Source organism: Archocentrus centrarchus, chromosome 23 (assembly GCF_007364275.1).
Source record: "Archocentrus centrarchus isolate MPI-CPG fArcCen1 chromosome 23, fArcCen1, whole genome shotgun sequence".
In the NCBI taxonomy this organism is placed as follows: Eukaryota; Metazoa; Chordata; class Actinopteri; order Cichliformes; family Cichlidae; genus Archocentrus; species Archocentrus centrarchus.
This window is the reverse complement of record NC_044368.1, coordinates 11206470-11222251: the sequence shown is the minus strand read 5'-3', so window position 1 is coordinate 11222251 and position 15782 is coordinate 11206470. Positions and strand designations below refer to the sequence as shown.

The window sequence follows — 15782 nt, the reverse complement described above, 5'->3', positions numbered from 1 at the left end:
TTATAAGTCTCACACGTCATTGTGGAGGAATTGTGGCCCACTCTTCTTTACAACCTTTCTTCGGTTCATTGAGTTTTGTGTGCATTTGTTTATGCACAGCATTTTTAAGGTCCTGCCACACCATTTCAATCAGATTGAGGTCTGGACTTTGACTGATCCAACACCTTGATTCTTTTCTTTTTAGCCATTCTGGTGTAGATTTGCTGCTGTGCTTGAGATCGTTGTCCTGAAGCTTTAGCTCTTGGATGCATGGCATCACTGAATGGATGCTAGAATACTTTGGTATACAGAGGAATTTATGGTCGATGCAGTGACTGCAAGGTGCCCAGGTCCTATGCCAGCAAAACAAACCCAAATCTTCACCCTTCTACCAACGTGCTTTGCTGTTACTATGAGGTATTTGTACTGATATGCTAGTGGTGCTGTGCATTACAGCCAAGCATGTTCATTTTGGTCTCGTCTGTCCAAAGGACATTGTTCCAGAAGGCTTTCTCCTGTCAACCATTCCAAATAAGCCATACTTCTTCAGTGTTTTTCTAATTGTACCATGACAAACTTTGAGGCTTATTTGAGTGTTTTTTGCAATTGCACTGTACAGTCCATTGACCTTGGGGTAAATTTGCTGTGATGTCCATGCCTGTTAAGATTGTGCCATTGTGTTAACACACATCTGAGGTGCTCATACTTGCTGATGATCAGTTAATCAAATGCATTTGAGTAGCAGCACCTGGCTGATACTTGCCCTCTTACTTCCTACAGAAGCAGTAAGGATGTACTTGATTTGTTTTATCACATAGAGTCTTGCGAAAACCTTTTTTCACATGACTATTATAACAGCAGGACTCCAACAGGCTTTCAGCCTGAGACAGAAAAGAGCATTTCCAAAATGTATCTAAAGATCTTTTTATAGTAATGGAAATATATGCCATAAAGAGAGGATCACAATGTTTGCATCTTGACTGCAGAAATTACTAAATTGTGTTTTCGGGCTTTTCCAATACGTTATTTCAAAGCCACTGTACAGTAACTGTAACTGTATGTCAAAGCAAATAAACATCTAGAAGCCTGACTGGCTCAAAAAGCTTTAAGAGGTTATTATGATTATAAAAGCACTAAATACAGTAAATACTGTCCATTTACTAGTGCACTGGATTTTCCTCTGTCAAAATCATTGATTTATGGGAGTGCAAACACAAATTTGTTGTAATGCTGAGTTGTATCTTCAAGGTTCGTGTAACTTTTGTACTTGTAAATGGTAGATAATGTTTTTCCATCACTAAACAGAATGAAAAATAATTTTACACGTTCATGCCAACCTGTAGGTTGAGTTTAGAGGACGTTCTGCTTTGTAAGACAGCTACAGTATATTATCAATATAATAACATTAGATGATCCTCTTTGTTTACACTTCCACAAAAGTGCTTTAAATCACCAAGACATTATTGGACAGTTTAAAAGCCCCTTTGATGCTTTTATTTCCTTTGCATCAGTGGAATTTGTTATAAAACTGTTTACAGGGAGGACTCCTGTCTGCACCTGTGCATATAACAATAATGGGAGACATTATGCTCTAATTAAGGCCAACAATGCAATAGACATGGAAGTGTATAAGAAGATATCCAAGTTCATGTGTGATATGGTATCAAAGTTGCTATCCTGGACGTATTGTTTTTGTCAGTTTGCCGCTCTTGTGTAGGCCAGAACTTTGCTGTTAAACTCATCTTTGTGTATTACTGTTAGAAAAAAAAACTTATAGGAAGCAGCAAAAGCTTGACTTCTGCAAAAGAGTCACAAGTCGTTCACAATTTTTTTTTTTTAAATTGCTGATTATGTTTTATCTTTAAGGGCCTGTAATTACTTTCTTCTTCTCTTTGTTCATCTGCATATTTCTAGATAGGAGAAAAGAAGAGGTGGAATTGATGATTTTAAAGTGTAATTTGGGAACTGGATTTGTGACAAGAAGAACTGGGGAGGAGGAGCAGGTGACTAAAGGTGGAAGACGAGGAGAGGAAGAGTATGGGCCGTTCTTCTGTGTGGATCATTCTGCTGTCCCTTTCTCTTACTCATCAAAGTGTTGCAGCGCAAGCTGAAGGTAAGCAGTGACATTTATAAACCCGCGCACCACATTCTTACGAATTTATTAATTCGCTTGAAATTTCTCTTCTCCTATAGCTCATCGACTTTCTTACTTTTTCCACCCACTCAGTTACTTGATGACTGATTTATTTAAGTCAGTGACTCATGTTTGCAGTCATTTTTCTTCATCTCATTTTCTGTTTTTAAAAAAAGAGTTAGACACTTATTATTCTGAATCACAGCCATGTGTCCAATTGTTAGCTTTCTGCACAGATCTTTAAATTAGACAGGTTGAATGATCAGGCCAAGGAAAGGGCAGGTGCTCAATGAATAGAGTCTGTGCAAGTACTCCATCATTAAATCTCCACACCTGGATTGCTACACGGGGCAGACACTAGCCCAGCTACAGTTTCTCTCCAGACTCTGTCTAGTCAGGGAATTTAAACATCTGTTGGCCTCATGTACAGTACAGCACTCTCTCAGCTATCCTGTCAAACCCATCCCCTGGATACAGTACTCCAGCCTCAGGTGCTATTGGATGTCACCAAAAGGTCAATCAGCCAATCAAAAGTTAGGTTTCCTCCACTTGGAGTGTGATTGGCAGAAAGTGATTGGTAAAGTTGTTGGGCAGAATTATGGAAGGTTATAAATAGCCTAAGAATATATTTAAGACTATGCTTCCTGTGCACAGCCTTAAATATATTCTTATTATTGTTTATTATTTACTGTATACTGTTAATTGTTAACCCATCATATCCCTTAAGGTCTTATATTTCATAATATAAATGCAGGAACAGGTTTGTCATTGAATAATATATTTTATACAAGCAGCAAACTGCTCATTTAACACTCAGATAATTTTAACTTTTAAACTTTTCAGCATCATAGAGCTTTGTAGCCTCTTTTAGCTCAGTGATTTACAGCCCACAAACTTACTGAGAAAAGCAGTTTGAGCCACTTCTGCCAGCTGTCTTTTCTGCAGCAGTAAGCAGCTGTTCTCATTAAATAAGCTATGACAAACTCACTGCGCATACCTGTCCAACACCAAACAGCATGCACTAAAAAATTAGCAACTGGCTCATTGGGAAAATGTAATATAAAAAAAACAAACTATTTTAATCTCATTATTTGGTGGAGACCATGAAAAAATGTTACCATGCTGCCACAATGACTGATGATCTAATGATACAAAGGGCCCTTAGGCTTATAATAGTCTTTATTGAGCAACTATTTCCTGTTCTCACCTGTGTGCTTAACCATGTTTTGTACCACAATACGTGTTATTGTTAATTTTATTTTTATTGATGTGTAGTTTCTGATGGTTTTCATCTCATGATCTCTGATGTTGATCTTGTCGGAGATGATTGGAGCAATGCATCAGTATTTCTAAGGGTGTTTCTTTCTTGGCAGAATTTTCTGCAGCATATGCTCAAAGCCACTGGGCTACATCTAATGTGTAAATCAGTGGTGGTCCAACACCAAGGTGTATGCAACCTTTGAGATATCAACATTGATAACCTTCAAGAAAACCATTCCTAATCCCTCAGCATGTGTTGCGTCCTTATCCTGGGCATGTCGATCTCGCCTGCCAGCCTAGACAGACAAACTTCTGGATAATTGATCTTGTTTTCCATCACAGTCTGTGTCTGTCTGACAGACACCAGCTTCCTGCTGCTTCCTTGCTCAGTCTTCACAATGTTTTCTGTGCATTTACAGAAATCCGTCGAGTATGAAATGCATCTCGGTAAACGGAAAAGCCACATGTTTATTATAGGGTGGGCAGCTGCTTATACAAGGCGCAACTTGGGATGGAAAGTATGAACATTGTTTTATCTTTTGAAAGTGCATCAGTGATTTAAGTCATCTCTAATAGATCTGCTATCGCTGAATATATGATACTACGGCTTCCAAAGATAATAGAGCTTGAGAAACCTCCAAAATGCTATTCCCAGTGATATTTTGTTTCCTTGGTGTATGGCCAGAGATGTATAGGTGTGTGAGGAGGAACATAATGTTAGGCTGCTTTGGGCTGGAGACATATGTCACCCCCAGTGAATCCTGGGATTGCAGCCAAAGGAAGAAGGGTGAGATAATAGAGGAGAGAAAGCTTGATAATGAAATAGAAGACAGCAGAGAATCACTTATCACTTAGAGAACAATCACTGGTACCTATCTCTTATTCACTAGCCTAATCAGTGCTGTTGTCACTTTGGTTTATTGCATATGTAATACCAGAATATTGACTTACAACGTGTTTGCAGACACAGCAGATTGTGTGTGTGAATAAGTGTGAGTGTCATGTATTCAGTGCACCAGTTCACTCAAAAAAGCATCTAAATCCCATCAAACCCAGCAGATTCTTATGTTAAATGCGTTTGGTTGCTTGGGCAAGGGTACTGACCCTGATTTTGGGTGTGTTTACCTTATTATTCTAAGCGTTTCTCATCTCTGTACTAAAGTTTTATTGCTGGAGTGCTCAGAATATTGATAGTCTCTTTGGCTCACTTCTGTCTCATTAAAAATTCATGGGGATTTGTGTGAGGCTCTGGCTGCATGACAGAAACAAATGAAAGGAAGACCCTCAGCATGATGGAACAAGACTGCCATCTGGTGGTCAGTGTAGGAATAGACCATCGCTTAAGTTGCAGGAGGCCAAATCAGTGATTTAGAGGTTTCAAAGGAGTACATATAAAGATAAATTAATGGAGGCATTTCGAGAAGCCTGGTAATTCAACGTCAGGGTAATGGTGTGAGCCATACAAATACAAATGCAAATAAGGAAACCATTACCTGTTTCTGGTGGATGAGTCCTAGTTGCTGACTAGGTAATGGAATAATAGTTATGTATTAGTATGAATGTAATTTTTGTTTTAAATATTTTGAATACTCTGAAAATATATTATTTTAAAAATAAAAACAAGTAACCACATTAGTAAAGATGCATTTACATATCTTACATGTCTTTACATGCTATATGTATTTGGTACCTGTGTTTGTACACATACTAATTCATCCTTTGTTCTTTCCTCAGCATGCAGGACAGTGGTGCAGGCAGACATAGTGTTTCTGGTGGATGAGTCCTGGAGTGTGGGTCACACAGGCTTTTCCAGAGTCAAAAACTTCCTCTCAGCCATCATCTCCTCCTTTCAAGACAGTGCGGTCGGAGCGGAGGGGGTCCGCTTTGGAGTCACTGTTTTTGGGGACGTTCCAAGGTAGAAGTCAGACCCAAGCTCGCCACAGTTTATCAAACAGAAACACATCGCACAAACCTGTGTGATAGATCACCATCAACCTGACTCAGCTGTCTTTACCACATTTTCAATTCATAAATCAACTAAAAACAAACAATGGAATATGGCAACTTTGTGCAACTAAGTGTGTATGTAAAATAGAAGTGGTTACTTTTTTATTGGTAACATCACCTGCCTTACCCCTTAAGTATAAAAAAAAATCTATTTGAATATGAAAGTTAAGAGCAAAGTTTTATTTAAAAATGTGCTTTAATTTCTTGTGCTTTAATTTAAAAAATGTCATTTATTGGATCTTGAAATAATCAATTGGTGTATGGACTTCCTGGTCCTTCTAAGGTCTAATGTGGAAAATTGTTTCTACCTGATCCAGCTTTGCTTTTCTATGTCCATGCAGGATGCGGATTGCTTTGACAGACTACAATTCTCTTGAGGAGGTACTCAGAGCCATCAAAGACCTTCCCTATGAGGGTGGATCCAGACGGACTGGCATGGTCCTCCAGTTTCTGGTGGACTCTGTTTTCAGCCCCGTCATCAGGCGAGATTCTGTCCCAAAGGTACGCTGCTTTACCAAGCGAGGTGTATTGTTACACACTGAAACAGAGGAATTTAAATCCTGGTAATTTCTGACAACATGCTGTTTCACAAGGTTTGTGGAAATTATTGATTTGAGATTACTACCCATGCTGCAGAAACATGCATGTACTATCTGTTCCTGCCCTGTGTGAAAGGAAATGACAGGTCAGGAATCTATATTTTCACTCCGTGGGACATGTGGAAAAAACAAATAAACAGATTTACCCTTCTCACACTGCTGTGAATCTGATTAAACCATCGTGATATATGCTGAGAATACAAATTGATAATGTTTGAAAGTTGCAGAGGGACACGGCATTTGTTTTGGTTTTTTTGGTGCTTTGGGGGGGAAAAATAAAAATAAAGGAAATACATTTTCCACCACAGATTCAGCATTTTCAGTTGGATTATCAGATGGAGATAAGGGATAACTGCTAAAAGTCTAACAGATGGTCATCCACAGTGACTCAACTTGGTTCATGCCAGTGACCTTAAAAAACAAGTGTTAAATTGGCCTTGGTGTATTTCTTGGATCCTAATATAAATGCCACATTCAGCAACTTGTCTCAGAAGTTTCTTGTCAAATATCCAGATACACTTTCCTTCCAGCGACTCGCCTTTTCTATCAGATACCCTGACAGCCTAATACTGTAGTGTAGTCTCAGTATAACACAGCTGGTTAGCATTCCAATCATCTCTCTATCTCTGTGTGCATGTGTGAATCATCTTGCTACAGCACACTGGATGCGGGAAGGTGGAGAATTGAGGATTAGGCTGATATATTGAATTGTACAGCCTGTGCACATGCAAAGCAGCAAGTACATTCTCCTGTGGATGCTTTCCAGCCCCCTTTTTTCATTGACTGAGGGCTGAACTTTGAGTGAACTGAGAAAATTTTCCTTAATGGGGAAATTATTAGTCTCAGCTGCAAGCCAGCATCCTTGAATTCCACTTTGAGTTTGGGTTTGATTTATTTAATTATGTTTTCAATTATGCGCTAAACCGCATCAAAATGCTTTGGAGGTTTTTGTGAGAATAGTACTGTTTGCACGGATGGTTTTTAAACACAAAGAAATGTTATTTGGAGGGTTCCAACTATAGTTGTGAAAACAAAGGTTGGAACAGAGCAACTAAAACTGCCCCACATGCATTAACTATTATACCTCTCGCTAGCTTTATATTATGCATTCTTCCATGAATAAATGGTAGATCTTCATATTATGTTATCTTGTTTACATAATGTCATTTATGTCTTGTACAGATTGCTGTTTTGATCACAAATGGACAGTCGGACGACCAGGTCAGTGCTGCAATCAGAGCAGTAGCTGACAATGGAATTACTGTCTTTGCAGTAGGTGAGTGTGGAAGTTGCTATTGTGAATTCTTTCAACATCCCCACTGCAGCAGCCCCTCAGATTTTATCCCAGCTCTGCCTGCTTATCTGCAGTGTTTGCAGTTAGAAATTCATGTTCTGTACATTTGAATTCATTGGATTCAGTGTGAGTATCTGTGTGTATGAGTCTTGTTTCTAAGTACCTGAGTGCACTCATGCATGTGTATGTATACATAAGTATGTGTGTAGGGATAACTGATTGATCCACCTTCTACGCTGTGTATGTAAAGGCGCACTTTCTGATAGCGTTGCATCAGCTTTCTCCCTGCTTATGCACACTACTGCTTACCACCAAGTTTACTTGCACATACAGTACCTTTCCCTTTTTTCTTCTACTCACAGGCATAAACACACAAGCCCATGACTTACTCCTTACAGCCTGCAGCAGTGCAATAATTACTGCTCATTAGCCGATGGTGTGCTAATCGCAGTCATTTTTCATTAGGCAATTCAGTGCCCCATCACCCCCCACGCCCAGCTGCACCACTGACACTGAAACCTGCTCCTCTCGTTCATCACCACCACATGGCAGCTCGGCATGCATCTTGACCACTAATGCAAAGCCAATATACCTGTAGAGCCTGAGTAGCCTGGAAAACATAAATCTACTGATGTGAGAGCCTGCCTGCTCTATACAGCCATACAGCTTGTTAAAAAAAAAAAAAGTGCATTCATGTTGTTTAGGTGTACATTTCAAACTGTAGATAACTTATTCAGAAGAGTTGCAAAATGCAAAAATCCCCTGATGTTCTCCTTTTTTTTTTTTTACATTTGGAAAACTAAAATATTTCAAGCCTTGGCATTTAGGGTCCGCTTACACAAACTGAGAGTTGTGCCAGAAATTGAGTGATTATAGTTATTTATATGTAAAATATACACACATATGGGTACATACGTGATCTTTTTATATTGAATCACTCAAAATGCAACACCTCCCCCTGGTGGAGGACAGGAACTGTGTAAAGAAAATCCAGAAAAATTCACACAAAATCATTTGATATTCACATCTTGTGTATTAATTGAGTAAAACTCTACATTAAAAGAAAAAAAAAATATCCTGTCATGTATGCACATTTGTTTTGTTTTTTTAAATTACCACCAGTTAATTATGGAACATTTTTATGTGCCGTGACAAACACCAGAATATAAAGAGTACCATTGCTGTTTCAAATGTGTCCAACATTTTATTTCATTATCTTCTTGTTTATCCTGAGATCAGGCCTTAGGGGAGCTGATGAGGAAGAGCTGAGGAAAATTGTGTCAGAGCCATATGATGAGCATCTATTACCCGTCACTGATTTCACTGTCATGGACACCATCCTCCCCAAACTGTCCCGCAGAGTGTGTCTCACCGCCTCTGAACCACCACGTCCTGTGAAAACGTCCCAGCCTAGTAAGTTCTTCATAATATGCTGAAAGAGCTGCCTTCTCACTGACAGCTGTTTGCATTTTCATATTGACGAATTGTATTACGCCCTAGTGCTCGAAAGGTATAATAAAAATGAATAATAACTTTCTTTTATTTCACTGTACTCTGCAGCTTCTTCACTAACATAATTTATCTTGTAGACATATTTTATATCAACTTGCATATTTTCTGCTCCATGTTCCTCCCCCCTCATCCTGTCTGTCTCATCAATCTTTCTGCACTTACTTTTAATTGTAGGTGAAGAGCGTGTAGTGGGTCCTAGAGACCTGCAGGTCAGTGAATTGGCCCACAGCTCTCTTAGACTGACATGGAGCCAGGCCACAGGTGACGTCACTGGATATCGCCTCCTGGTCACCCCCGTCAGCTCCAACGGACACCATCTTCCTGTGCAGCAGAGGCAGGTGAGGGACTGTCATTACATAAAGTCACTGTATGTGTTGCTATGCTGACTTTCATTAAATGTATGAATTAGCTGGACATCACAGTCTTTTTACTGCTGATGAATCATCTCAAAGCTCTGAAGTGATAAGTGCCCTATGATATTACTCTCCATGGAATTCCTCTTCAAAACGCTGGTTGGACACGGCACATCGATTACATGAGCTTCTTGTATTAGAACTTAAAGCAGCACTCACCCCTGAGATCAGTGTAAGTGCTGAACTCATTGCAGCGAGAGTTATCTCTTCTGCAGCCATTGTGCAACACTCCACACTCAGTGCAACGTTCTCTAATGCAATCAACATGAGCAGTCATCTTGATAATATCAGTGCTTCTTTGTTTCTGTCTAGTTTCTGCATTATGCTATGAAGCGTTGCATGAAACCTAATTTAATTATCATGGACAAAAGTCTAAACAAGCCATAAAGATGCCAGTGGTTTACAGAGTTAGACACTTACACATAAATAAAGATTTAAAGACAAAATGATAGGATATCCATGTAAGTACACTTTCCAGAAATGTCTCTCTGTTTTATTGCTCTGCCTCCATGTATTTGTATCTCCTGCTCTGACTTCGCCACATCATTCTCTCTCACACTTTCTGTCTCAGGGAAACACAACAGACACACACACACTGAGCTCCTTTTGTTCTGCTCTCTGTGTATGTAACAGATGGATCTGAAGGCAGATGTGAGCAGTGTCGTGGTGACAGAGCTGAGTCCTAAAACGGACTATTCCCTCACCATCTATGCGGTATACCCAGGCCTCATAGGAGACTCTGCAACAGTCAGAGTAAAGACAAGTGAGTGCCTGCTCATGCACCCAGTGCATCTATTTTAATTTTATACTGCCATCCTTCCCTGAGTAACAAGTGTCCATCTTTCAGCCTCTTTGCCCCAGGTTTCAAACTTCCGTGTTATTGAAGAGGGTCTGTTCTCTCTGCGCCTCGGCTGGACATCCCCTCTGGGGAAGCTGGATGGATTCAAGATCTTTATCCCGAGATGTATGCTGACATATGTCAATGCATTTATTGTTATTTATTTTACTGCAGGCCCCTAGACAAATGAATATGGAATTAATTTAAGCATGTTAGATGTTAACCCTCAAACCTGTGCTTCCAGGAGGGTTTGCTGAAAGAAAGCTGTAATGGGTTCTATAAAACAGGTAATTTTTTTTTTTAAAGTATTATTTCTTCTGCATTTATCTCCAGCCAACAGACCAGGATTCATTTATGAGCATCTGCTTCCTGGAGACATCTCCTCTCATGTGATTGACAGTCTGGAGGAGGATAAGAAGTACACTGTCAGTATTTATGCCGTGTACCCCGAAGGACCAAGTAAACCGGTTTCAGTTGTGGGGAAGACATGTAAGTTGATTGGTTCAGCTCAAAACCCCATCATTATGTTCATTTACATAAATAGGAAAGCCAGAGAGTAAGCTCCAGTATTCTGAAGGTAGTTTATTAGCTGCTTTAAATGTCATCTCTTCAAAAAGCACCTAAGAGCAAATATGAAAGTGCAGTACCATAATATTTCCACAGCAGGGTGGTATTGTTTTAGTAAAAAAAAAAAATACTATCAAGCAGACTCTGATTTAGCTCGTGCTCTAGTCTCTCATGATATTGTTTATAACTAACCTAAATCGACATACTGAATTTACCTTTGTGTGTGCATTTGGGATGTGTTTTATAGTGAAGTTGGTGCCAGTTCATCAGTTTGTGGTCCAAAATGCCACCACAGACACCATTCAAGCAAGGTGGGCATCAGTCAAGGGTGCTACAGGATACCGTTTGACATGGGCATCAACAGGTACTGTGGTGAAGTACCTTTTTAGGGAAACGGAGCTAAAATACTGACTGCTTTATTTCATGTACACCAGATATGTTTCTTTGCTTAAATCTCTCTCTACATTTTGTAGAAGGCCACATAGAAAACATAAACCTCGGGGACATGTTTAACTTCTACATGATCCAAGGCCTCCACGCAGGCTCTGAGTACACCGTCACCATCAACCCCATCTTTGGAGATACTGAGGGGCCCATCACTACAGCAAAAGTCAAGACATGTAATTAAAAATGTGCAAAATAATTTTTTTTTTAATATATAAAAATACACACATCAGCAGTATGTAAGATGCATTGCCTTTCACTCTATATCTGTCTTTCTGTCAGTGGAAAGTAGTTCAGTACAGACCCTGAAAGTATCTGCTGTGAGCACAAGTACCGCAGTCGTCTCTTGGAACAGTGTTCCAGGGGCGACAGGATACAGGCTGGCATGGGGACCCACCCCAGGTGATTTACTCTGCCACTATTCTTTTGTAGATATTCTAGAATTCAGTTACTTTTTCAGTGCACACTTTGACCACAGCAATATGCCATTAGCTTGATGAAATACTGGGAAAAAGAAGGAGGATTATTTCCCTTATTGACCAAAATTTGAAATCACTGAGGAATATCAAACTAACAGTAACACTGATATTATTTCCAGAGTTTGTCGGTCGGGATCGTTCCAGACAGTTGGCTCTGAACAGCAGCACCACACAGTACCAGCTGAAAAACGTAGCCCATGATACGGAGTATGTCCTGACTCTGTATGTGCTGTTTGGTTCTGCCGTTGGACCTGGTATCACTGCCACCTTCAGAACTTGTAAGTAACCTTGTTCAGCAGAATCCATACTCAAATGCAGGAATAAGCTGATTTCTAAGTTTTTAAATAGACCTTTTTGCACAGCAAACATTTGAGTTTAGCTGTAGTGTTTAATAGGAGGGAAAGTACTGATGTAATCAGCATAATTTAAAAAAGGTATTCCCAACCTCATATTCCAATAAGGTGTTGAATACATATCCTTCCTAGGATAATTGATGGAATCAGTCGTAATCAATGAAGTCTATTTCACCTGTCGCTGTTTTGTTCCTCTGTGCAGCATCATCTCAGTCATTCAGTGAGTAAAATGGCGAGGCAAAGGGATCATGTGGTGACTCATACCTTTCTGTGTGTTCTGTTTGCTACAATGTAGCCATTATAACATTAGCATAGCTATGTTTCCATGCTATGTTCCCTAGTTCAGTACTGCTTTACCATACATTAAGCATTTTCTCTCTCTCTCTCTCTCTCTCGCGTGCGTGCAAGCACACACACACCTTTCCACTCCATTAACCATGACCACACCCATCCTCATTGACACATCCTGTTTCATGTGTAACCACACTCAACTTTGATGATGTGGTGTCCTGAAACTGGAGCAAGCAGTGTGTTTAAACCACTAGTAATCAGCAGACATTCAGAAGCTTCTACGTAGTGCTTTAAGAAATAAGGTGACACTGAGCAAATCAGTAAACCCAGAGAGAGTTAAAAATCACTCGCTTTCATTTGTGATTCATCTCTTTTACAGGAAACAATGTATTCATAAGAACAACATGTGTTTTCTTCCCCTTTTCCAGCTCCTTTGGGTTATGTTTCCAACTTCAAGGTGACATCCTACACAAGCACTACTATAGATGTGGCGTGGAGTCCCATTGTTGGAGCCACTGAGTACAAACTCTCATGGAAAACAGGTGATATATTTAAATATGTTCTTCTGGATTTATGACTTTGAACTGTTTTCACTGTCAGACAGCATGCTAGCCCCATTAAAGATTTTCTGTTTACCATGTGAAGTCATAATAAAGTGTATATTTGTCTGATGCTTGCAGATGATAGCAAACCCCAGGTCCAGTACCTGGATCGTAGCGTCCTCTTCCACCGTATTGAAGACTTGAACCCACAGTCCACCTACACAATCACCATCTGTGCAGTCTATGGCAACTCAGAGGGACCAGAAATCTCCTTATCTCAGCTCACAGGTACAGTACAAAGTATATGCAGAGTCTAACTGAGTTTGAATTTATCATGATCCATCTTTAGATCTAAAATGGCTCTGTGCAGCTGTGCCCCCATCGTAATTAAATGGGAAGGTACAGCAAAGTTCCTTAATCTGTGCCACATCACCCTCGTAGTGTGTTTGTTTGACTGACGTGTCATGTACTTTGGTCTTCCCATTTTAACCACAGTTCCTACTGCTGTCACTTGTAGTATGTGTCACTGAGTCCAAGTCAGCAGGGCTGCTATCATTCTATCATTGTCACTGTCAGTGTGTTACTCCAAGCACCAAATGCTACATTCATTACACTAAAATGATAGGGGGTGTAAGGAAAGTCACATCAGCAAATTGTTCAGAGATTTTAATTGCTTATTTTATGATTTCCAGATCTTTAATGCATTGTTAGATTTTCACAGCTGTGTGGTATAAAACTTGGATCGAAATTCCCTGTGGTGATTTTAATGTTATCTCTTAGCTGCAGTCTCAGACTCAGATCCAATCCAGGCAGTGAGGGAGGTGAAGGTTGTGGACATTGGAGTAAATTCCTTCACTCTGTCTTGGAAAAAAGCACCAGGAGCCTCTGGGTACAAAATCTCTTGGATCCCTTTTCTTGGTAAGAGACACCCCAATCTATATACACGTGTAGTCACAATTTACAGGAGAATGCAAACTCTATTGTAATATACTGCTCAGAAAAATTAAAGGAACACTTTGAAAACACATCAGATCTCAATGGGAAAAAAAAAATCCTGCTGGATAGCTATACTGATATAGACTGGGTGATGTCTTAGGAATGAAGCAGTATTTGATGGAAATGAAAATTATCAACCTACAGAGGGCTGAATTTACATTCACTCTGGAAATCAAAGTCATGCAGAACAGTGTTACAGGCAGCATAATGTTCTCCACGACTTCTCAAGACCCTTTCACATCTGTCACATGTATTCAGGGTGAACCTGCTCTCATCTGTGAAAAGCACAGGGCATCCAGGTAATAGTAAGTCTCTGGAGCTTTTTTCAAGCTCCAGAGACTTACTATTACCTGGATGCCCTGTCTGGCAGAAAAATAAATTCAACCCTGTTGATGAAAATATTAAACATGTCTTGGATATGTCCATTGTTTTCCAATTACAGCAGCTCGTCGCTGCCATTTTGCATAATGGGAAATCACTCATCAGTTTAGACTCTTGTTGGCTCATTGTATGAAAAGTTTCATCTGCGATTTGACACTCTCATGCTGGATTTAATTATTTCCTGCACTAGGGGGTGATGAGAAGTCCCATGTGGTATCAGCTGGTTCCACTTCCTACACCATCCGCAACCTGCAAGAGAGCTCAGCTTTTAAGATCCAAGTGTCCTCTATGGTGGGCAGCAGGGAAGGAAGTGCAGTCCTGGTCACAGCACGTACCTGTGAGTTCTGCATGCCCCAGACAGTGAGGAACAGTATAAAACCTGCCCTGGGTTAAAAGCATCAGGAAAATATGTACACACTTAGATGTTTCACCAATCTCCTAAAACACAGACTTGTTTTTTTTTATTGATGTTGATTGTTTTGTGTGTTTCAGTGGATCTTCCAAAAGTAGAAGGATTTGCTGCTTTGAATACAACGGACAACAGTACTGTTCTGAACTGGACACGTGTAGCAGGCGCCTCAGGATATCGTCTCTCCTGGAGGCACATCTCAGGTCAGTAAGGAACCACAACAAAGGTTCGTCCTTAATTTTGCAACATCTTATAATTCACGCAACTTTCAGTTAGCCTCCAGAGATAAATTCTGTAGTCTGTAAATTCTATTACACTGCATACTGAGACCTCCCATAAGCACTGTTTTACTTAAGTGGTCTTGATTTGAAAAGAAAATATTACCCAAGTATCCCAGTATGACTGGAATATTTGTTCAGAGATTTCTGAGTGTTTCGAGTAGATTTATAGCATGAGACATGTTATGGAAATGTGTATTAAGTGGCAACATAAGCACCCTTTTGTTGAAAAGGGAAATACTATTAACAAAAGTCACAAAAGTAATATTGTCACAAAAGACAGAATGCACATCTCCGTGCATGTCATTTCTTAACAAACGTATCATTATTACTTGTAGGTCTTTTCTGACAGTTTGGTCGTTTCAGTTGCTTCACAGATTACTTAAAGATCACACGCTTTCTTCTGGTTATTTATAATTTAAAAATTCCTTTCATTTCATTTCTGTGCACTCATGTTTTGCTATTTACTGTTCCTGAAAACTGAACTGTTACAAATGATCACTTTGCACCACCGCGTTCTTCTTTGTATGTTGTTTTCAGTGTTGGAGACTAAAACAGAGATCCTTGGCCCTGGCTTCACCTACTTCAAGATCAGCGATCTCCTGTATGGCAGAACCTATATTTTCACCATCAGACCTTTGTATGGAGAAGTGGAGGGGCCTATAAGCACTGTGTACCAGAGAATATGTGAGACTCTCTTTAAGTGGGTTTACTGAAAGACAGAAATACATTTCAGATTTCTGCTCATGTCACCATAATGAAAATTTTGACTTTAATACATGTACTGCATTTTGCTTTTTCAGTCACGGGTCAGGCTAAAATACCTGCAGCCACATAACTGTGACTTTTTTCTTTCTTTTTTTTGAAGTTTAAACTTGACAAAGCTGAAGTTAGCCTGCTCAAGGAAAAAAAAATGCTCAGAGTTTATGATTTGACACTTGTTCAAAATGTTTCTTAAAAAGTTGAAAACCACGATTGTTTTAATTGATATTCCATCCCAAAAGCA

The 15782-nt window shown here is 39.7% G+C and overlaps 1 protein-coding gene across 1 annotated transcript in view; it reads left to right on the top strand.

Annotated features, from left to right (window-relative positions):
• The first annotated feature begins 1988 nt into the window (after positions 1–1988).
• Positions 1989–15782, top strand: part of col7a1l (collagen type VII alpha 1-like) — a 61483-nt gene continuing 47689 nt past the window's right edge. Inside the window, exons 1-19 of the mRNA XM_030720717.1 lie at positions 1989–2092; positions 5108–5288; positions 5722–5881; positions 7162–7255; positions 8513–8686; positions 8960–9123; positions 9832–9961; positions 10046–10162; positions 10370–10525; positions 10851–10967; positions 11077–11223; positions 11330–11449; positions 11646–11804; positions 12599–12712; positions 12851–13000; positions 13493–13630; positions 14280–14426; positions 14582–14701; positions 15317–15463. Of these exons, the coding sequence (XP_030576577.1) occupies positions 2017–2092; positions 5108–5288; positions 5722–5881; positions 7162–7255; positions 8513–8686; positions 8960–9123; positions 9832–9961; positions 10046–10162; positions 10370–10525; positions 10851–10967; positions 11077–11223; positions 11330–11449; positions 11646–11804; positions 12599–12712; positions 12851–13000; positions 13493–13630; positions 14280–14426; positions 14582–14701; positions 15317–15463 (2611 nt within the window). The 5' untranslated portion in view covers positions 1989–2016. The remainder of the gene's footprint in view (positions 2093–5107; positions 5289–5721; positions 5882–7161; positions 7256–8512; positions 8687–8959; positions 9124–9831; positions 9962–10045; positions 10163–10369; positions 10526–10850; positions 10968–11076; positions 11224–11329; positions 11450–11645; positions 11805–12598; positions 12713–12850; positions 13001–13492; positions 13631–14279; positions 14427–14581; positions 14702–15316; positions 15464–15782) is intronic.